Here is a 21,305-nt window from a genome sequence, read left to right as displayed (position 1 = left end):
TTCTTGTCTGTGCTGTCATTTCTTATGGGTGAAAACAGGTAATTTAAAAATGCTTCTAGGGGACTTCCCTGGCGGTCCAGTGGTTAAACCTCTGCACTTCCACTGCAAGGGACACAAGTTCGATCCCTGGTCGGGGAACTAACATCCCACATGCAGCACGATGCGGCCAAATAAATAAATAAATAAAATGCTTCTAAACTTTAATTTCTCTTTCAAATTTTGGCTCTTCATAGCTCCTTGTAATGTCTTTAGAAATGTAGAAGGTTAGGTGAAATAAATAGACTTAGTTCTCCAGGAAACCTAAGTAGTTGATATAGAATAAAAACATAACCTTGCAGATTTTATTGAATTTTTATATGCACTTAATATTTGTTCTTTCTCTAAAATATTAATTGATGGGCCTGCTGGCTGAGCCTAGAAATTGGTGCAGAAAAGCAGAAAGTGCACTTGGTAATTGTGAGAATATATTTGTATGTATGACTGGAAGGACAGAATTCAATAAAATAAAGCACGCTTCTCAAATGGCATCAAGTATTATTAGGACCTGACTTATATGCAGATATAGTGGTAGCAGAGACCTCAAAGTCTTCGTAGTTCTTAGGGAGCATCCTACTGAGGGAATCAGGGTCTAAATATGCTCCACTGACTTGAAACCACTGTCTATTCTCTTTTGAAAAGCTGAACATTTGTTTGGCCTTTGTGTCTTGCCATTCCTCTGAAGAACAGAAGACACCTGTAAAACTATACCCTTTGCCTTGCATTCTACGAGGTAGGTAGAGTGTGGTACAATAAGTACTTCTTTAAAACTGTGAACCTTAATTCAGACACCACCCCCCCAAAAAAAAAGTGATTTGCAATGTTATATAGTTCCATGTGTCTTGATTTGGAGATAAGATTATGCTGTTGTCCTATCCGACCTCTATTGCTAGGCATGTGGTAGATTTAGGCAGTTTGGCAGGTGTAGTTTTATCCTGTGGGTGGATCTTTCCACGAAGCTCTTTGATATTAACTTAGTTCTTGCTAAACATTTCTCTTAATAAGGTAGTGGGTAGGCTTCCAAATTTCCAAGTAATCCAATTTCCTAAATATCTGTGAAAGAACTTCTTGAGAGCTAAATTAAAAACAAGGTACCACAGGAGGACAGAGGCTAAGCTTGTGGATAATCAGACCAGAAATTGCTGGTATGAAATCTTTTCTTAATTGGAACTTTCTGTTGAACTCATAGATTTGGATTCTTTAAGCTTATGTTTTCATGAACAAATGTAATGGGAATGAAAGCATAACTGACCATGTTTATTTGAATTTGAGGAATGCTTCATTTCCAGGCAGTTGAATGCTATTTGTCGTCTCTGCCTCTCTTTGATTACAGCAAAATGGATATACCAAACCCCCCAACTTCCAAATGTATCACTTACTGGAAGAGGAAAGTTAAATCTGAATACATGCGACTTCGGCAACTTAAACGGCTTCAGGCGAATATGGGTGCAAAGGTAAAAAATACTTCCCAAGTGAAAGGTTATGTATTTTAACATATTGATCCAATATGGAGGGGTTGGATTTCTTTTTTCTTACTCTTCTCTTGAAATCCTAACGGTTTTTTATTCGGCTCTGCTAGGCTCTGTATGTAGCAAATTTTGCAAAAGTTCAAGAAAAAACCCAGATCCTCAATGAAGAATGGAAGAAGCTTCGTGTCCAGCCTGTTCAGCTGATGAAGCCTGTGAGTGGGCATCCTTTTCTCAAAAAGGTACTTCCAGTGTCTAAGCTCAGCCTTCCTCTCTTCCTTGAACTTAAGGGTTTTTTTCTGTATTTGTGATATTAGAAAATAAGGATAATGGATACAGCTACTGTAGTCATCTTTGAATAACTAGGATGGTAATTGTTCTCCTCAGTTAATGAGTATAATCATGAGTTTTTCATAGAAAAATAAGACATTTACTGTCTACCTTCCTGGGCTCTGTATACAAGCTTCAAAGCAACCTTTTTTGTGCCTTGTTTGGCACCTCCGCTACTTTGAAATTGGGAAAGGAATGCCATGGATAATGGATAGGAGTATATTGATCAAAGGGACATCCCTTTCTGTAAACTAAAAAATCATCCTAGTTTCTTATAGAGATAATATTTTTAAAATATAAAAAGCAGATAGTTTATTGAGAGTAACTTTCTTTCCCAAAGCAGAATGTGACTGTAATCTCTATACTACTTTGCTTCCCCCTGTACTGTCCCCATCAGCTATGCAGCTAAGTTGATGTCCACTGTCTTAAAGATTAGGTCTTCAGGAAAACTTCCTTGTCTTCCTCCTTATCTCCTAGGACTCTCAGAGGCCCTTTGCTGTTGGGTTCAGCCTAAGGAGACCAGCAGTTTTAGATTGAGATAAACATCAGTTGAGTGTGGGAGGCACTGTGCTGGACTCTGTAGAGGATGCACAGGTGAATAAGAGACAGTTCCTGCTTTCCACAGGTTTACACTTGAGTGGTTCCTTTTAGGAGCTGATTGTTACAAAACCCTCAGCTTATTAATTTGTAAGAATTAGAAGGCTACTGGGATCATTTTGGAAGGAAACTCCAATTCTCTCTTGGGTTGTGTGCTTGCCCTTCCCTTTCCATGTCGTTGCTTATATTTCAGTGTACCATAGAGAGCATTTTCCCGGGATTTGCAAGCCAGCATATGTTAATGAGGTCTCTGAACACGGTTGCGTTGGTTCCCATCATGTATTCCTGGTCCCCTCTCCAGCAGAACTTTATGGTACGTATTGAAAGCACCGTGGTGATTGTTTAAACTTAATGATTTTTTTTTTTTTTAAATGTTGATATGCTGGCACTTCTCTCAGGGTAAAGATTGTCAGAATATACTTAACAAGGCTTGGCCCTGCAGAGCAGAACGTTTTTGTAATTTATTGACTCCGAAAAACACATATTGCAAGTTGTTCTAACTTGTTAGATTTTGTGCTCTCTGAAGTGTACCTCAGAATTGATGCTCGTTCTTTTTTGAATGAAAGAGACTGGGCAGGAGTCCAATTTTCCTTTACTACCTTGGCCCAATTTTATAACATTATGTGCAGTTAAATGCAGTATAAATCAGACACTTCATTCAGCAGGTTGACAACTCCCTGCTGATGGAGCAAATCCTTTCTTTTTTTTTTTTTTTTTTTTTTAATTATTTTTGGCTGTGTTGGATCTTCGTTTCTGTGCGAGGGCTTTCTCTAGTTGCGGCAAGCGGGGGCCACTCTTCATCGTGGTGCGCGGGCCTTTCACTATCGCCGCCTCTCTTGTTGCGGGGCACAGGCTCCAGACGCGCAGTCTCAGTAGTTGTGGCTCACGGACCTAGTTGCTCCGCGGCATGTGGGATCTTCCCAGACCAGGGCTCGAACCCGTGTCCCCTGCATTAGCAGGCAGATTCTTAACCACTGCGCCACCAGGGAAGCCCCGGAGCAATCCTTTCTTAATCCCCTAAAGGCAAGATGCTATGAAAGCAACTAAGATAACAGAGGTTCACATGGATCTACAATCCTTTAATCTGGGTCTTTATGCTGACTCCTACTAGGATTATTTGTGGTTCTGATAATCAGTCCTCTCTAAATATGATGGCAATCGCTTATCATGCCTGGTGACAGATAGCAGTTCTGCTGACTGGAATAGTGTATAGGTTTACAGAAGGAAATAATCTCTTAGAAGAAAACTTCAGAGTAATTTTACTTGATAGTTGGAGAACTAAGAATGACCGTTCTCTGCTGAACCAAAAAATAAAATAAGATGAAATAAAATAAAGTAGAATAAAATAAAAATGATCCATTAGTATTCTTTATTGCCAGAAAATATACATAGCTTGTACTGCAATTGACTTTAGATTCCCACTGAGTGTGAGTAATATGAATTGTAATCATAATTTTTTACTATGTTTATCCGAGGTTGGTCTTAGTCTATATAATAGAATATACAAATACTTTATGGTTGCCAGTTTCTGTTATAAACATTCCAGTTATACTGCAGATTATACTCTTGGAAGCCTTCCTTTCATCTGCTTCTCTACTTATGAGAAGAATTAGAATTGAAGACCTTTTAGACTTTTGTTTATGTGATATTTGTACCTATTTCACAGTGATGTTTAGTGGATAAAATGAAGTAATAGATGGAATCACTGTGAAAAAGAAATGTGCTGTCAAATTCTAGGTGTTGGTGGAAATATCATTGTTAATATCCAGCTTAACATTTGGTAGTTAATATTCTCAAAGAGTAAAACTGACTTCTTTTTTTCTTCCAAGAGTAGCATTACCCCCTTCCATTTGAGGTTTTGTTGGCAAAACAAAATGGCCAGTCTTTAAAATGTAGTTAACTTTGTAACCAAAGGCATTTTCAGGGGCTTTAAAGCAGCAAAAAACGTTTGGCAAAGGTTCCTTTAAACAGGAAAGAGGAGCTTCACAGTGGATTCATGGAATGAATCACATCTGGTTTGATTTCAGGTAGAAGATGAGACGGTTTTGTGCAATATTCCCTACATGGGAGATGAGGTGAAAGAAGAAGATGAGACTTTCATTGAGGAGCTGATCAATAACTACGATGGCAAAGTCCACGGTGAAGAAGGTAGTGGTACTGGGCTCCTGGACTTTGTTAGGATGGTGCCTCTTATTTGGTGCATCATTGTCTTGCTTTTATCTGCTGCCTCATGGTGTATACACTGAAGATATTTCAATGTCACCACATGGCTGGGAGTAAACATTTTATACTACAAACACCCCTGTTAAATTTTAAAAGGAGTTGGGGGAATTCCCTGATGGTCCAGTGGTTAGGACTCCGAGCTCTCACTGCCAGGGGCCCGGGTTCAATCCCTGGTTGGAGAACTAAGATCCCGCAAGACACGTGGCACGGCCAAAAAAAAAAAAAAAAAAGGAGTTGGGACATAAAAGGATTATATAGTAATCAGTGGCTAGAGAGAAAGTTTAGCGAACAAATAAGTTTGATCTTAGGAGTTTTCCATAAATCCATCCAAGGCTATGTTGTTCTTTGTTTCCCTTTCTGTGAGACTGGCAATGAGTATAACCTCTCTTCTTAGATCCAGATACCCCCTGGATCTCCCAGAAGTTGGTTATAGTATTCTGACTTTCCTAAAAGTGTTACCAAACCAAACTTGGGCCTGCTCGCCCACGTGTAGTAAAGCCAATCTTCTGACACCAGGTTGGGGTGAAGGAAAGTACAGCATTTATTGTAGGGTGCCAAGCAAGGAGAAAAGACAGGTCATGCTCAAAGGACTGGAACTCCCTGATGGCTTTCATGGAAGGGGTTTTAAAGGCAGTGTGAGGAAGGGGGCCATGGGGTGCGTGATCAGCTTGTGCCCAATTCTTGGATTGGTTGGCATCAGGGTGAAATTTCAGGCATCATCAACTTTCTGGTTTCAACCAGTCTAGGGTCCGCATACTTGTGGTCAGCAGTTTTCCTCTGGTGGGGGTCTGCTTCTTGTAAGACAACTTAGGAACATGTGTCAGGCCTGTATCTGTATCTTTCAGGGAACTGGGAGTATGGTGATTCTCCTACGTTGTAGGTTTATAGTCTAAACTGTTTCCAGTTTCCCGGCCCAACAGCTATTCTTTGTTTCTACATCTTCACATTTCCTAATCGTTACCTCTTGAGCCAGCAGCCTTTTGGTGACTCAGGGAAGACCTGGGAGACTAAAGCAAAAGCCTTTTACTTCAAAGGACAGGGACACAGTGGCTTGTATACGATTTCAAAAGCAAGTCATTTGTATTTAGTTGTAGTTCTAGAAAAGGCTGTTAGTGTGTAAGAAGGGGAGATAGGGAGAGACTCTCCATGGATTTGCAAACCAATAGCCTCACCTGCTCTTTTGACAGTTGTGGGTGCTGCTGTGATGCTGTTGAAATGCATTATTTATACACAGTGCCCCCTAGTGTTCAGAGGCTTTATCCTAAGTTGTAGTATAACGCCGTATATTGATAGTATGATTTAAAAAAAAAATATGCTGTCTTCTGATTCAAAGAAGTCGCTACTGACCCATCAGCAGCAAAACCAAGTACCTTTTCATTTTATCATTCTTTCTCTGTCCCATTTGTATTGTTGGAACACTTTTGTGATATTTTGGACCATAAATACAGGTTGATATTACTGAGGAAGTGAAGACCCCAGTAAAAAGAAAGCCCATAACTGGAGTTCCCACTCTAGCTAGCTGAACTGTTGCAGTTGTATGAGCCAATCCAATTATTGTAATTCCCTGGTCGTCCACATAAAAATGTACATATATTATCCATCTGGGCCTCAGGAGTGAACACAGGAAAATCTTCCTAGGAGGACTAATGGAGTATAAAATGACCACTGCTCATCCATCTAAATCTTATATTTCAGAGATGATTCCCGGGTCTGTCCTGATTAGTGATGCTGTTTTCTTGGAGTTGGTAGATGCTCTGAATCAATACTCAGATGAGGAGGAAGAAGGGCACAATGACACCTCAGATGGAAAGCAAGATGACAGCAAAGAGGATCTGCCAGTAACAAGAAAGAGAAAACGACATGCTATTGAAGGTGAATAGCACGACTTCCTGATTCCACTGTGAAAGTGACAGTGAGAGGGAGGAAGGCAAAAACAGAAGTTTATTGCTTATTAAAGGCTGTTGGTGCTTCTCATTGGTCCACTTAAAAGGAAAATGTGTTCACTGACTAATGGTTTAAGATAGCTGTGATCTAGCTGAAGAAGAAAGTAGGAGAACTTAGACAGTAATCATTGTTCATTTTTAATTACAAAAATAGTGTGTTTGGAAAATACGGAAAATTATAAAGAAGAAAATAAAATTACCCTGTTATACTGCTACCTAGAAATAACCAGTATTAATATTTCCTTCTAGACTTAAAAAATGTATTTATATAAATATACATATGTACACCTAAAATGGGTACTGTATTATATCAATTATACCTCAATTTTTTTAAAGTACATATGTAAATTAACATACATATATGGTATGTGAAATTGGTGTCACGCCACATGTGTGTATACACATACATAATTTTATACCCCTTATTTAATCTTATACATCATGAGCATTTCCCCATGTTATTCAATATTTAATTATTTAATTAATTTCACATTTAATTATACTTTATGTTATCTAATTATACTGTATGTCTAGACACGTAGTGTCTCTCTCTTGTTATAACGAAGTTATAGTATCCATCTTGTTCTTCAGCATCAATATTATGGTAGGGTCCTTCTGTACTCAGGTCTCTCCACAAACACTTCTGTTTTCACCTCCAGATTCTGTCTGGGACTGTGGATTTTTTTTTTTTTTGGCCACACCACACAGCTTGTGGGTTATTAGTTCCCTGACCAGGCCCTCGGCAGTGAAAGCTCAGAGTCCTAACCACTAGAGTGCCAGGGAATTCCCCTGGACTGTGGATTTTGTTGTTAACATGTAGGTGAATCTGATTTCCTTATTTACTGGTGGCCTATTAGATAGGTCCAGGTAACATTTACCTTCTTTATGTATTCCTAAACCATCAATGGTTAGGTTAACAGAGCAGCTCTAATCAAAATGCTGTGACAAAAGGAAAAACGATTGAATAGCTTTGTTTGCATATTCTGATTATGGCACTCAGGAACTTTTTGTCATTTCTAATTCAGGCAACAAAAAGAGTTCCAAGAAACAGTTCCCAAATGACATGATCTTCAGTGCGATTGCCTCAATGTTCCCTGAGAATGGTGTCCCAGATGACATGAAGGAGAGGTAGGGAAAGCTGCCCCCTGCAGGCCATGTAGAGCACTCGGGAAAAACTTTCATACAGGCTTGTTTTTGGTTAATAAAAAGCCCCATTTCTGGTAAGTGCATTATGATTTGCCTACACTTCTGATTACCTCTGAATGCCCATTCCCATATTAAGGGACATCGTTTGCTGGCTTTTAAGTAAGTCTGGGCAGAGAAGTTTAAAGATCTTGCCACTTTTCTGGAGAGTTACTCCAGCACCATATTTATCAAATCTTTCCCTCCCCTTACTTTCAGACACACGCCGAGCCCAGCATAATTACAGTGGTGAACCCACTTGGTTATACATCAAGACCTATAAAAAAACGCCCGTTCTCCCTTGGCAGACCATTCGCGGATGACTGTCAGTACTCAGTCTGCATTTTCTCAGTGCAAACATTCCCTTGGAAGGAACTCTCACCTCTCTTTTCTTAACTAGGTATCGCGAGCTCACAGAGATGTCAGACCCCAATGCGCTCCCCCCTCAGTGCACACCCAACATCGATGGCCCCAATGCTAAGTCTGTGCAGCGGGAGCAGTCCCTGCACTCCTTCCACACGCTCTTCTGCCGGCGCTGCTTTAAATACGACTGCTTCCTTCACCGTGAGTGGGGTGACCCTGAAATGCTCTCCTGTTTTCCATCCCCAGCCCCCATTTATTTCAGTTTATCTGATAGAGTTCCTGGCTTCTGATCTGATGATGGTTTTACAAAGGGCCAATTCTCTTTTCTCTTCTTCAGTTATAGTGCAGTGCGCTTTGCATGGTCAGGACAGAACAACCAGCAACACAGTTGTCCCCGGGTACCCGCTAGCTTTGGAAGAAGTGTGTTGATGTCAGAAATGATTTGGTTTTGTGCACCTTGATGATAGCTGTTTATATCTAAATTCTCCTGCAGTAGCTCCCTAATTCAATTTTGTTCCTCCCCCTCCTGTCAAGTGGACGAACCATTGGCAACAGGACAGTTTTGTGTTTTCCAGCTTTTCATGCCACCCCTAATGTATATAAACGCAAGAACAAAGAAATCAAGATTGAGCCAGAACCATGTGGCACAGACTGCTTCCTTTTGCTGGTACGTTTTAAAGCTGTTCTGCCATTGTTAAACTTTGTTGAAAACTGAGCAGGAAATGGTCCTTGGGCTTTCCATCCCAGGAAACACAAACCAAGTGAGCTGGTACATAGCACCCTGGGGGTCACACAGTACAGATGAAACATGGCTTCTGCTCTTAAGGAGCTCCCAGTTACTGCAGCAGTAGGACTGTGAAGTTAGTCTTATGGAGTGAGGTTTGAAGAACATTGAAGGCTTTCTTGCTCTAAATATCAGCTACTCAGATTTCAGAGTCTGAAACTGTGTTGTTTGAATTGGAGCTGTATGTGTGTGTGAGACACCATTTTCTTTGCTGTCTCCCTTTAAATGCATATAAATGTAGGAGGAATAAGACGTGAAGGTGCTGATGTCTTATGTGAGTTAATCAACCAGATGGACCCTTCCCCGATGGACAGACCTCATGCAGCGGCATAAAGTCTCCTGCATTCATGTGGGGAGGCAGTACACTGAGAGCTCGAAGGGAATAGGTTCAGTTGGACTTGCCAAAGACACAGTTCTGCTTTCTACACAACAGGGTGAGCTTAGGTAAAGAATAAAATACCTTGATAAAATTTCTGCTACCAATTAAAATGAGGTTATACAGCCAAGTGCCTCTGGGACCATCTTTAGTGGGATAATAGAAGGAAAGATGGTAGAGAGTGCCACTGGATAAAAATCTGGAAAATGTGCCATATGGTAATAGCAAAAGAATAAATAGACTTTATCTGATTTATTTTTTCCATAATATGTATTAATGCTTTCCTATGTGTCAAGCAGTATGCTGGCCCTTAACATATATTATCTTATTGTCATGCTTATAACAACATCTTGAGGTGGAGAAACTATAGGTTATAAAAGTTACATATTTTGCCTAAAGAGTGTTACTATGTCAGGGGTGTGGCAGTGAGGAAATTCAAGCTCTGGTCTAACTCCACAGTCCATGCTTTTTTTTTTAACACCATGTCAACATACCAGCATTTATATAACTCAGAAGGACATTGCCCTCTCCACAGTAGTTTTCCTGGAATCCTGTGTATGTCACATTGTAGCATAGGCCCATAATATCAGATTCAATTAAATTCAAAACTTCTCTCTTGGAATTTCTTTTAGGGCCTTCTGAATATCCTTAGTAATGGTAAACCTGTATCCTTTACTTGTAGATTTAGTTTTCAGAAACAGCTAGAAATCTTTGGAAACCAAGTCTGGTGAGAAGATAGATGATCAAACTGAATGATGTTATTTGGTCTTTAAATAAAACAAAAAAACCCAAATAAACGTAGCTATAAAGTAATGAAACAGTATTCTTCCAAAAGTTTAAAATACTGACTTGGAGGGAAGTTCCAAAATTAAGTAGTAATATTATACAAATTCAGGGATTATACATTTTCTTATTGAAACAGAGACAGTGTGGTAAAATGTAAAGAACAGTGAGGCCTGGAGACCAAGAGCCCTGATTCTTGTACCTACTCTGGGATAATTAACTACATGCTCTCAGCAGGTCCCTTCCCCTCTCTGAACCTCATTTTCTTTCTTTCTTTCTTTTTTTTTGGTTGCTTTGGGTCTTTGTTGCTGCACGCGGGCTTTTCTCTAGTTGTGGCGAGCGGGGGCTACTCTTCTTTGTTGCAGTGCCCGGGCTTCTCATTGCGGTGGCTTCCCTTGTTGCAGAGCATGGGCTCTAGGCACGTGCTTCAGTAGTTGCAGCACGGGGGCTCAGTAGTTGTGGCATGCGGGCCCTAAAGAGCGCGGGCTTCAGTATCTGCGGCGCGTGGGCTCAGTAGTTGTGGTGCACGGGCTTAGTTGCTCCGCGGCATGTGAGATCTTCCCGGACCAGGGATCGAACCCATATCCCCTGCATTGGCAGGCGGATTCTCAACCACTGCGCCACCAGGGAAGTCCCTGAACCTCATTTTCTCATCTACAGGAGAATGTGTTCTCAAATTCCAGACAGCTAGCATGCAAATGAACGTAAGATACAACTCACTGGACAGTTGAAGATGCATAGATGCATCGATTATATCTTTATAAAGATTATTTTATAGGGCAGCTCTTTTGTGAAGAGGTATAAGTTTGTAAGCTTTGGAATGTTTGTTAAGAACCTATCATGTGTTCATACTTATATGGTACAGAGAAAAGAAGGAAAAAGAAAAAGCATTGTTGCAAGTAAGCCCAGATATTGAAGATGGTTTGTGATGACGGGACCAATGTGGTGGCTCTGGGCCTGGTCCTGTTTCCTAACTGTGACATGGCCATTTCAGGAAGGAGCAAAGGAGTATGCCATGCTCCACAACCCTCGCTCCAAGTGCTCCGGGCGTCGCCGGCGAAGGCACCACGTGGTCAGTGCTTCCTGTTCCAACACTTCAGCCTCTGCTGTGGCTGAGACCAAAGAAGGGGACAGTGACAGGGACACTGGCAATGACTGGGCCTCCAGTTCTTCAGGTACAGTGAACAGAAAATGATCTCTTCTCTCCACACAAGGTAAACCCAGGATCATTGCCTAACACCTAACATCACTACCTTTCTAAATTGTTCATTCTTTCCACATGTTCACCTGGAAGCAGTAAGGACAGGCAACATTTTTGTTCGTAACGATTCTGCCTTTAGAATGAAGTACTGAGTTTGTGGCACACCACCGATGACAGCTGCACTCCACCTTCTTCTGTTTCTCTTATTTCTTCCTTTCTTAGAGGCTAACTCTCGCTGTCAGACCCCCACGAAACAGAAGGCTAGTCCGGCCCCACCTCAGCTCTGTGTAGTGGAAGCACCCTCGGAGCCTGTGGAGTGGACCGGGGCTGAAGAATCTCTTTTTCGAGTCTTTCATGGCACCTACTTCAACAACTTCTGTTCAATAGCCAGGCTTCTGGGGACTAAGACGTGCAAGCAGGTACTGTCTGAAAGGAACAAGAACAAGCCACTACTCTGGTGGCCCTTTTGCCTTTTTTTTTTTTTTTTGGCTGCCTTGGGTCTTCGTTGCTGTGCGCGGGCTTTCTCTGGTTGTGGTGCGCGGGCTTCTCATTGCGGTAGCTTCTCTTGTTGCGGAGCGTGGGCTCTAGGCGTGCGGGCTTCAGTAGCTGTGGCGTGTGGGCTCAGTAGTTTGTGGCTCGTGGGCTCTAGAGCACAGGCTCAGTAGTTGTGGCGCACGGTGTTAGTTGCTCCGCAGCATGTGGGATCTTCCTGGACCAGGGATCGAACCTGTGTCCCCTGCATTGGCAAGTGGATTCTTAACCACTGCGACACCAGGGAAGTCCCCTTTTTGCCATTTTATAAGACTGCCTGTCTGGACAAAAGCTGTCTAAGGCTCAGTCCTTCATGAGCCTGTGCTTCTGGGCCATGAGGTGGGTTTCCCAAACATGGGGCCTCCTGCAAATGCCAGGCCTAGCAAGGTTTGGGGACTGCTCTCCTTGCTGAATTCTTATTTCTGTCTCTAGCCACTCTCTACCTCTTCTGGATGTTTCTACCCTCTTCAGCTTTTTTTTTTTGGTTCTTGCCTTTCTTTCTAAATGTGGACCCATTTCCTAGAAGGGACTCCTGGGTCTTTCTGGGGATCTTATCTTGCACTTCCGCTCCTGCTCCTGCTTCTGTAGCTGCAGCTGCCATTGCCCCCACCCCACCCCACCCCCCATCAGTCTTCTCAGTTGCTTTATTCTTCAAATGTTGAATCATCAGATTTTCTAATTATGACCCCTAATAGCTGGGCCTGGAACTTGTCCATCTCACTCACATCATCACTAGAATCACAGTTTGATAGCAGCTACTGATACTCTGGAGGCAGGAAAAGCCTGCAGTGAGAAGACAGACTGAAGCGCCGGGATAGGGAGTCAGGTGTTAGGGCTGAACTATCCAAAAAGAGAGGAACACCAGAGCTTGAGCCCTGCTCGCTTAGCTAGCTCCCTACCATCTGAAAGTGTCTCTGTGACGTGTTCTTCATGCTCCCTCTACTTAGAACAAATAGAATCATGAGCTGAAGTGCCGTTTGCTTTCATTTTGGAGCTCATATCTATTTCCCCAAGGCACAGGTTTTCTTGACCTAAAAATCTGCAGAAATTTTAATGTGTATTTTCCCGAGAAGAAGATTCATAGTTTTCATGGAATCTCAAGAGGGCCTATAACCAAAAAGGAGAAGAAAAAGCTGAAAACAGAATGCTCTAAGGGAAGCAGCACATTGAAAGGGAACCAGCCTTCCTGAAATGCTGTCCTACTGAAATAGTCAAGGCTCTGACATCTTTACGCCAACAGAGGGAGCTAGTGCTTAGCCGGATGGTACCTCTGGTCACGGCAGACTCAGTCACACAAGGTACACAGTGCTGCCCTTCCTAAGAAGAGGCAGATACTGTTGGTAAGCATCGGCCCACTCAGGGCTTGGTAGGCAGAGCAGTAGATGAAAGCTACTGACCAGGAAAGCTGTACCTGTACTCAGTATTTCTCCTTCTCGAATCAGGATAAACACTTAAGAATTAACTTCAGAGCCAGTAACCCAATGTCCCAGGGCCACTCTATCTCTCCCTACTGAAGACGCTCAGTCATCTGCCTGTGAGCTCTCCAGAACTCTGCCAAGCCCAGCACCTGGCTGGATCACTTATCTGACCACTCAGGTCAAGGAGAAGTGACAGGTCCTGTTGGATTTCTCTTCCAGGTCTTCCAGTTCGCCGTCAAAGAATCACTTATCCTGAAGCTGCCAACAGATGAGCTCATGAACCCGTCACAGAAGAAGAAGAGAAAGCACAGGCAAGTGTCGGACCGGGGGCTTTCTGTGGCCGGGCTGTCCCTGTGCTCTGACCTCCCCTGGGACTTCCCTGCTGCCTCCCTCTTCAGCCACTGCCCATCAGTTCAGCGTCACCCAGCGGGGGGCCAGCCTTCTCAGTGCTCCCTGTGGGTCTGTGCCTTGGACCAGCCCTTTCCTTGTCCCTCGATGCTGTGGACCATGAAATAACTGGTTTTCCATCTAAGCTCCCGGCCAGTAGGACGTGAGCTGGGCTCGTGGCTGAGGCCGTTTCTTCTCACCGGGCTGTTAGTTACCACTGTGCCCACTTCTCAGCTCTGACCAGTTTTTTTTGGTTTTTTTGTTTTTGGCATTTGTGTTGTTTTTCTAAGTTGCATAACAGCACTGTCTTCTAGCTAGTCTTTGCTTGGGGTTGGAAGTTTTTTTTTGTCTTTTGGTTTTTTGTGTGTGTGTCCGGCACTCTGCCTGGCTTTATTCCCCGAGGAACTGACACCAGTTCTAGATGTAGAAGGAAATCCCTGTGGCTTCTCCCTTTCAACCTCCCCATCCAGAAATGCCCCCACATCTCCACCTCCCCAAAGAGAGGGAGGGCAGGGGAGAGGAGACAGGGAGAAACAATAGCATTTTAATAGACATAGAGGGTTGGGTTTTGTTTTGCATCTGGTTTTTGTTCTTTTACGTATGTTTGTTTATTGAGAGGGGTGTTGTTCGTGTCTAATAAATCTTGAGACATAGGCCAGCTGCAGGTAGGATGCACCCCAGCTTCCATGGACCAACGTCCAGGCCTCCTGTGAAGGGATTTGGGGAGGATCCCCAGTCATCAGACCGCAGTCCCTCAGAGCAGGTCATGTTATCACTTACCCGAATCTGCAGAGTTCCCCAGGGCCATGACCCTGAGCCGTACCATCTCTTGCAGGCTGTGGGCTGCGCACTGCAGGAAAATTCAGCTGAAGAAAGGTAAGTTCCACCAGGGCGATCCGCTCAGGTCGCAGCCTGTGGCTGCCCCTCCCGCTGCCCCACCCATGGCTGCACTTGTTTACCCGGCACGGCCTCCGCGCACATTGCAGGTCCCCCTGCAGCAGCTGAGAGCAGCTCAGCTCCTCACTGCAGCCGAGAAGACCACTTAGGAGGTAGAGTCACAGGCCTGTGGTCTCTGACTTTCATCGTGGGCCATTTGCCAGGTTCTAGGCTTCGTTTAGTGTTTCAAATAGCTGCCCTGTGATTGGACCATTTCCACACTCCCCACAAGGCAGATCACCCCATTGTAGCTTATGAACCATCACCTGTGATTGCTTCTCATTTCAGGTGCTAAATGTGTGTCCAAGGTTATGGTCAGAACAAGCCTCCTTTGAATGGGGGCAACTGGACCCTTGGGAGGGAGGGCAGCTCGGGAGTACAGGCACAGCAGTGTGCTGTCTGTTCTTTTCTCTCCTAGATAACTCCTCCACCCAAGTGTACAACTACCAGCCCTGTGACCACCCAGACCGCCCCTGTGACAGCACCTGCCCCTGCATCATGACTCAGAATTTCTGTGAGAAGTTCTGCCAGTGCAACCCCGACTGTAAGAGTTCTCTGTTTGCTGCAGTAGTCGGCCTCAGCATCCTAGGTTTCCCTCCCCTCTGGCCCCCACCCCCCAGGCCCTTTGCTGCTTACGGGCCTTCTTATACTCTCCTTGCTGTGTTTGAAGCATTCTCCAGGGGAAACAAGATACTTAAGATCTGGAAAAACCATTTTTTAAAAACCCTGATGTGTATGATTTTAAAAGCAACAATTACACAGAAATCAGCTGCTTTTCCAACTTCACCTTTCAGGGCAGCATTAAGAAACATGGGAATCTTTTCCCTTAAAGTGCAAAAACACAGCCTCCCTTTCCAAGATCTTGTTTTACAGCGTATACAGGTTACAATTCCATGTGTGTCTGTTTTAGTCTCATATCTGGAGTTTTAGCATCAGGTCAGTCTGGATGTCAGCAGAGCGTGGAACAGAGGCTCAGAGTGCTTCTCTCTCACGTCTTATCCCCGCGTGCCCTCCTCCACTCAAGGCTGAGCAGTATGACGGCAGCCCGCAGAGCTTGCAGACCTTGGTGCCCAGGCAGTTGTGCTGGAAGCACCTCCTAACCCAGAGCAGATATCAGTCTTAACCACAGTGGAGGGGTGGGTGTTCATGCTGGGAGGGCAGTGGGTGGAGAAGGATGATATAGAACGGATGCATTCTGAAATGATTCTTGTTTTGTTAGTGAGGATTTACCAGTGAAAAGCACTGATTTCTTCTTCTCTGGGGCACTCTCCACCTCCCTTCCAAATTCTACTAACAAAGCAGGGGAGAGCATTGTTAGGGAATCTCTAGGAAACACATCTCCAGAGTCAAAGCTGCTTTTCTGACTTTCAGGCATGAATGTTGGTAGGCACTCAATTTTCTCTGAAAAACACTTGAGTATGTGATTGTTGGGAAGGCAGCTTCTCTCCTCTGTTGCCACATACCCTTGAACCCATAACATGGACTTCCCCGCTGTCCCTTGAGTCAAACCCGAGCCCCAGCGCTAGCCTGCTTCTCTCTCTACCCTTCCCTGCACCCCGCACAGGTCAGAATCGCTTTCCCGGCTGTCGCTGTAAGACCCAGTGCAACACCAAGCAGTGCCCGTGCTACCTGGCGGTGCGAGAGTGCGACCCTGACCTGTGTCTCACCTGTGGGGCCTCGGAGCACTGGGACTGCAAGGTGGTCTCCTGTAAGAACTGCAGCATCCAGCGTGGCCTCAAGAAGGTGAGAGCTTTTCCCAGGACTCGGGGCCAGATGGAGTGGGAAGGACTGACGATCCGAGTGACCCCTTTCTACTGGTTCCTTAGGCAGTTTTTACACCAGTGTCGGTAAATCCTAACAGACACACACTTTCTGAGTTAACCAAGCGTTTGGTCCCCTTGAAGGATTAGAAAAATGATCCCCTGACCTGGCCAGGCTGAGAGGAGCAGAGAGGAGGGCCATGTCGTTGACATTGTCTGTTTTTACTGGACACCCACCGTGGGTTCCACAGGCTCAGGCCCAGGAGGTCCCCAGGGCTAGAGGAAGGGGTGTCACATCTCCTCTCACCACCTCCCACCAGAACACAATGGCTTAGACCCTTTTCTGTTTTCAGATCCTCTTACAGTTACTAGCTCTTTCCACCCTGCTCCCCGCAGCACACGTGCACGTCCAGCACACATCCCCCACTGGCTCGCACACGCCCTGTAGTCTGAGGTTTGACTCCCTCTTCCCCAGCACCTGCTGCTGGCCCCCTCAGATGTGGCCGGATGGGGTACCTTCATTAAGGAGTCTGTGCAGAAGAACGAATTCATTTCTGAATACTGTGGTGAGGTGAGTGCTATCGGTTTGGCCCACATTCTTATCTGGGGAGATACTGATGAGAAACCCTGATTTTCTGTGGGCCAGACTTCTGTGAATTAATCTCTAAATAACTCAGCTGAGTTCTCATGTGGCCTCTCGGGGGATGCCACAGAACGGTTTGCAGTCCTGAAACAAACCACTGTTTCTTGGACTTTTTGGCAAGTCAGGCTACACAAGGGGTACGGGCAGGAGACGCTGGTCAGCCTTAGTGCTGGTCAGCCTGGGCGGGTGGGGATTGGGAGGAAAGAAGCCGAGCTGTCCGTCCGACGATTCTCATCGTGGTCCTCAGTAAGCCCCCTCCCAGCCCTTTCTAGAGGCGGGGTGCGGTGCCCTGAGCAGACAGCCACTTCCCCTGTTTGTTCCTTGTCTGTCTCTGCAGCTCATCTCTCAGGATGAGGCTGATCGACGAGGGAAGGTCTATGACAAGTACATGTCCAGCTTCCTCTTCAACCTCAACAACGGTAGGGAGGCTCTCTCTCGTCCCCAGGTGGTCTCGGGCAGGTCTTCCTACCAGATTCCCCTGGTCGTAGTACAGGTTCAGGTCAGCTCTGAGTCTTCCAGCAGATGCTCAGAGCACAGTGGTGAGACTGAACTCAGAGACTCCATGAGCCACAGTTCACTTGCTTTGGGAGAACCTCCGTTTTCCGGGTTGTGTTTGTATTCAGAGCACCGACACTTACACCTCAGAAATCTCCCTCCCCGGTAGATGGGAGGGGAGGTATGTGCTTCCAGCAAGAAGAGGGGCACCCATGGGGAGTGCTTCCACACGAGGCTGGTTTCTAGCTCCTGTGGGTGTGCTGGCTTCAGAGGCCCCCCTGCATTGTATTGTTTCTGTTACAGTTTGGTTGATTTCAGATTCAGGCTCAGGAAGCTGTAGAGTTGCCTGGTGAGCTCATGGTCTTCCTTGGTTTTACTTTATACAGATTTTGTAGTTGATGCTACCCGGAAAGGAAACAAAATTCGATTTGCAAACCATTCAGTGAACCCCAACTGTTACGCCAAAGGTGAGTTCCCAGTAACCTGGGAGGTGGGGTGGGAGTTGGATGCTTCATTTACTATGATTTCTATCCATTATTCAGTTTTTTTGATAGCTGAGTTATTTCTTTGTCCAAAGATAATCATGATTAATGTCTGGTATCATTTTGAGCCTCTCTCTCTCAGTTTTTTAATATTTTTTCACTGAATACATTATAAACATTTTCCCCAAAACATGAGTCTTTTAAAGATAATTCTTTCCCCCTGTCACTAGCCAGAATAACAGATCTAAAAGCATGGAGACAGCTACCTTCATTGAGTACTTTCTAATTCCACTTCATTTATGTTTTCACTGGGAATTTGGAGAAAATCAGCCCAGACTCACTACTGAGTGTTGACTTGGAGTTAAGTGGGAATCTAGCCTTGGGTTTATCCTGTTTCAGTGGTCATGGTGAATGGGGATCATCGGATTGGGATCTTCGCCAAGAGGGCAATTCAAGCTGGCGAAGAGCTCTTCTTTGATTACAGGTGAGGCAGCCAGGAATAGTCCTAGGGAAGTGACCCTAGAGGTATAAGGGGTGGCTGTTGAAATTGATTTGGGGGCTTAAGGTGAGTGATATGGATGAAGGAGATCTCATGGTGGGCAAGGCTTTTTCTTTGTTCTGATCTCTGATGCCTTGCCTCAGAAGTGGGAGCCTTGTAAACTGCTGGTAGGGAGTGGGAGGGGAAGTGAAACGGGAGGGGACTCCATATTTTCAATCACAAAAGCCTTGGTAGTAACCTGGTTCCTCCTCCTGCTTTGGGACAGGTACAGCCAAGCTGATGCCCTCAAGTACGTGGGGATCGAGAGGGAGACCGATGTCCTTTAGGCCTCCTGGGCCCCTCGCCAGCACTTATGGTAGCGGCACTGTCCTGCTTTCATGCACACACCACTGCTGCCCCAGTTTCCTGCACTATGTGTCTCCCACACCGAGAAACCCCTACCCGCTCCCTCTGTAGTGAGGCCTCAGCTGTGTCCAGTGGGCACAAAACTGTCTCAGTGAGAGGGGAGACAGAGGCAGCTAGGGCTTGAGCTCCCAGGAGAGAGTTGCACAAGTGGGAGACTGATCTCAGGCCTCGGAGGAAGAGAGCACAGGCTGGGGGCGGGTGACTTACGCTTGAGTTCTTATCAGCTACCCAGGCTGTGGGCCTCGGGAGTCAACTTGGATGGTTCCTAACAAGCATTAGCCTAACTTTCCAAATCAAGGGTCCTTCTGTAGTTGGGTTGCCAGCATATCTCTCTGTGGTCCTAAGACCTGGAGAGGACAGGCTAAGTGAAGTTTGGTACCTGGAGTTTATGAGTGGTCACGGTTAAAGGTGAGCCTGGCGGGCAGCACAGACCGAACTCAGAGGGGAGATGGGTCACCTTACTACCTCTTTCCTCCTGACAGGCTTCAAACTGAAAGAGTGTGGGTTCTAAGTAAAGATATTCAATGCTGGGAGAAGGAAAGCTGAGTGCCATCCTTCCACAGGCAGAGAGTGAGAACCAGCCTGACGACAGTAATTAAACTGCTAAGCTTGGGGCCGAGCAGGCTTTGAGAAACCTTCTGTGTATACTCTGGAGATGGATAGACACGTTTTCAGATTCCCGGGAGCAGGTACCAGTGCCCTGTCAGCCTCTTCCAAAGTTCTGGCTTAGCGACTGCAGGCAGGCATTACGCCACCACTGAAGAACTGGAGGGGGTCATGCAGCCTGGGTGTGATGCTCTGGTTCCCTGCAGATGTAGTTGTTTTCAGGCCTTTCATTCCCCTTAGAGGCTGGGCCCACAGGCCCACTCTTGCTCCTCTCTTCCGGGTACAGGGGTGCAGGCCTGGACTAGAGAGGGGGGAGGTTACTGGTTGATTACTTTCCTGTCTGTAGCCCCTGCTGTTGGAAAGGATGAGTCGACAGTATGTGTTTGGAGGTGGGCAAGGAGCTCCCAAATTGCACGTGTTTGGGATGGCATCACGCATGCGGTGCAGACTGGCAGAGGGTATTTGAAGTGTCGAGAAGCAGGCCGGCCACCTGTGCCAGTTCGTGGTGCCATTCTTTCTGGGATTCATGCAAAGCACTTTATTTCCTTTAGATGGTCTATAGATTGAGGTGGAGTTTGAGCTAAGGTCTCTGGGGTCCCTGCCCAAATCTCGTTCCTGAGGGAGGAGGGGGAAGGAGACAGTGGAAGACTCTCCTTCAGTTCCATCTCATGTCGTGGTGGAGGCAGGAGGAGCTGCCTTGAAACAGAAGAACTGAGTGAGAATGGCACCAGCTCTAAGAGCCGCCCCTGTGTCTACAGCTGGTGCTGAGCTGCAGGGAATAAGGAGCATTGTGCTGGGGAAAAAAGACATGGGCAGGTACAGACTGGCCTAGGGAGTGTTAGGTAAGGGAGCGGGCTTCTCCCTTCTCTCTGGGGAATTAGAGCCTCTCTTCCCCAGTCTGTGCTGACCACCCCCTTTCTCTAACCCCACTGGCTGTCCCGTGAAGCAAGGAGTAGGGTTCCCTCTGGCCAAACTGTCACCTAGGGATTTTTGTGGGACGTGCATGCGCGCACGCGCGTGCACACACACACACACACACACACTCACATCCTCTCACTCACACTTGTGGGCACACATGCACTCAGCACTGAGCACACACCTAGCTAGTTCCTGACAGAAGCCTCTTCCCACCAGACTGGGCCAGCCCCCACTATGATTCTGAAATCTACATCTGCTGTGGTTTGTATGCATTGTGTATAGGGGACACCCTCTAGCTGGACTGTGGGCTCCAAATTACTCATAAATTATAGGGAAAAACCAGAGACAGATGAAGGAGGAAGAGTTAGGGCTGTCTGAAATGCCAGGGGCTGGCTATAAGGAGCAGATGGGGGAAAAATTACATCCAGCCTTTGAGAGGCTAGGTTGACCCCACCCTTCCCTCGGTGTACAGAATCACTGTGGTTGATCCCCTCCTTCCCCAGTGTCAGACCACTACTACTGCTGTTCCTCCAGCATTCCCATCCTTATCCCCTGCTATCCCCCACCTTTGAATGACGGGTCTTAACCCCTCCCCCTCAGACATGTAATGATGGATGGAGCAAGGTGGTGGGGACCGGCAGGGGAGGCTGGTATATGTGCGGCTCTATTGCCAGTGAATTTCACGCACTTTAAAGTCCTGTGGCTTGTGACCTCTTATCTGAATAAAGTGGTAGAATCCATTTTGGCAAGTTGTGTACTGTGTGCTTCGGGGTCCAGGGATGGACCCTGGAGGGATCCAGCGATGGTGGTACAAGGGCAGCTCGGGCTGAAGCTGTAGCATTCTGACCTCCACTTGTCCACGGAGATCTGGGGTTGGGGGAGATCTGGGGTAGGGGGTTGGCAAGAGCCAAGCAGGCTTCCAGTAGGTGATGCAAGGATTT

General features: G+C 45.7%; 1 protein-coding gene across 5 annotated transcripts in view; it reads left to right on the top strand.

The window, feature by feature from the left end:
* The window catches only part of EZH1 (enhancer of zeste 1 polycomb repressive complex 2 subunit), a 37,128-nt gene that overhangs the window by 10,886 nt on the left and 4,937 nt on the right, over positions 1 to 21,305 (top strand). For 2 of the 5 annotated variants that reach the window (XM_082371793.1, XM_082371794.1), the window contains exons 2-21: positions 679 to 769; positions 1,370 to 1,490; positions 1,616 to 1,744; positions 2,623 to 2,742; positions 4,457 to 4,577; positions 6,348 to 6,524; positions 7,621 to 7,723; positions 8,178 to 8,341; positions 8,716 to 8,807; positions 11,078 to 11,258; positions 11,507 to 11,703; positions 13,453 to 13,544; positions 14,456 to 14,496; positions 14,975 to 15,100; positions 16,121 to 16,299; positions 16,792 to 16,887; positions 17,297 to 17,378; positions 17,841 to 17,921; positions 18,336 to 18,420; positions 18,701 to 21,104. In XM_082371793.1, the coding sequence (XP_082227919.1) occupies positions 1,374 to 1,490; positions 1,616 to 1,744; positions 2,623 to 2,742; positions 4,457 to 4,577; positions 6,348 to 6,524; positions 7,621 to 7,723; positions 8,178 to 8,341; positions 8,716 to 8,807; positions 11,078 to 11,258; positions 11,507 to 11,703; positions 13,453 to 13,544; positions 14,456 to 14,496; positions 14,975 to 15,100; positions 16,121 to 16,299; positions 16,792 to 16,887; positions 17,297 to 17,378; positions 17,841 to 17,921; positions 18,336 to 18,420; positions 18,701 to 18,761 (2,244 nt within the window). In that variant the 5' untranslated portion in view covers positions 679 to 769; positions 1,370 to 1,373 and the 3' untranslated portion in view covers positions 18,762 to 21,104. Of the gene's footprint in view, positions 1 to 678; positions 770 to 1,369; positions 1,491 to 1,615; positions 1,745 to 2,622; positions 2,743 to 4,456; positions 4,578 to 6,347; positions 6,525 to 7,620; positions 7,724 to 8,177; positions 8,342 to 8,715; positions 8,808 to 11,077; positions 11,259 to 11,506; positions 11,704 to 13,452; positions 13,545 to 14,455; positions 14,497 to 14,974; positions 15,101 to 16,120; positions 16,300 to 16,791; positions 16,888 to 17,296; positions 17,379 to 17,840; positions 17,922 to 18,335; positions 18,421 to 18,700; positions 21,105 to 21,305 lie in introns of those variants that run through there. The other 3 variants (XM_082371792.1, XM_082371795.1, XM_082371796.1) reach the window with 3 other exon arrangements.

The sequence above is a fragment of the Balaenoptera borealis genome (genome assembly GCF_965194805.1).
Source record: "Balaenoptera borealis genome assembly, chromosome: 20".
NCBI classification, from domain to species: Eukaryota; Metazoa; Chordata; class Mammalia; order Artiodactyla; family Balaenopteridae; genus Balaenoptera; species Balaenoptera borealis.
The sequence above is the reverse complement of the archived record's forward strand: the minus strand, read 5'-3'. Positions and strand labels throughout refer to the sequence as shown.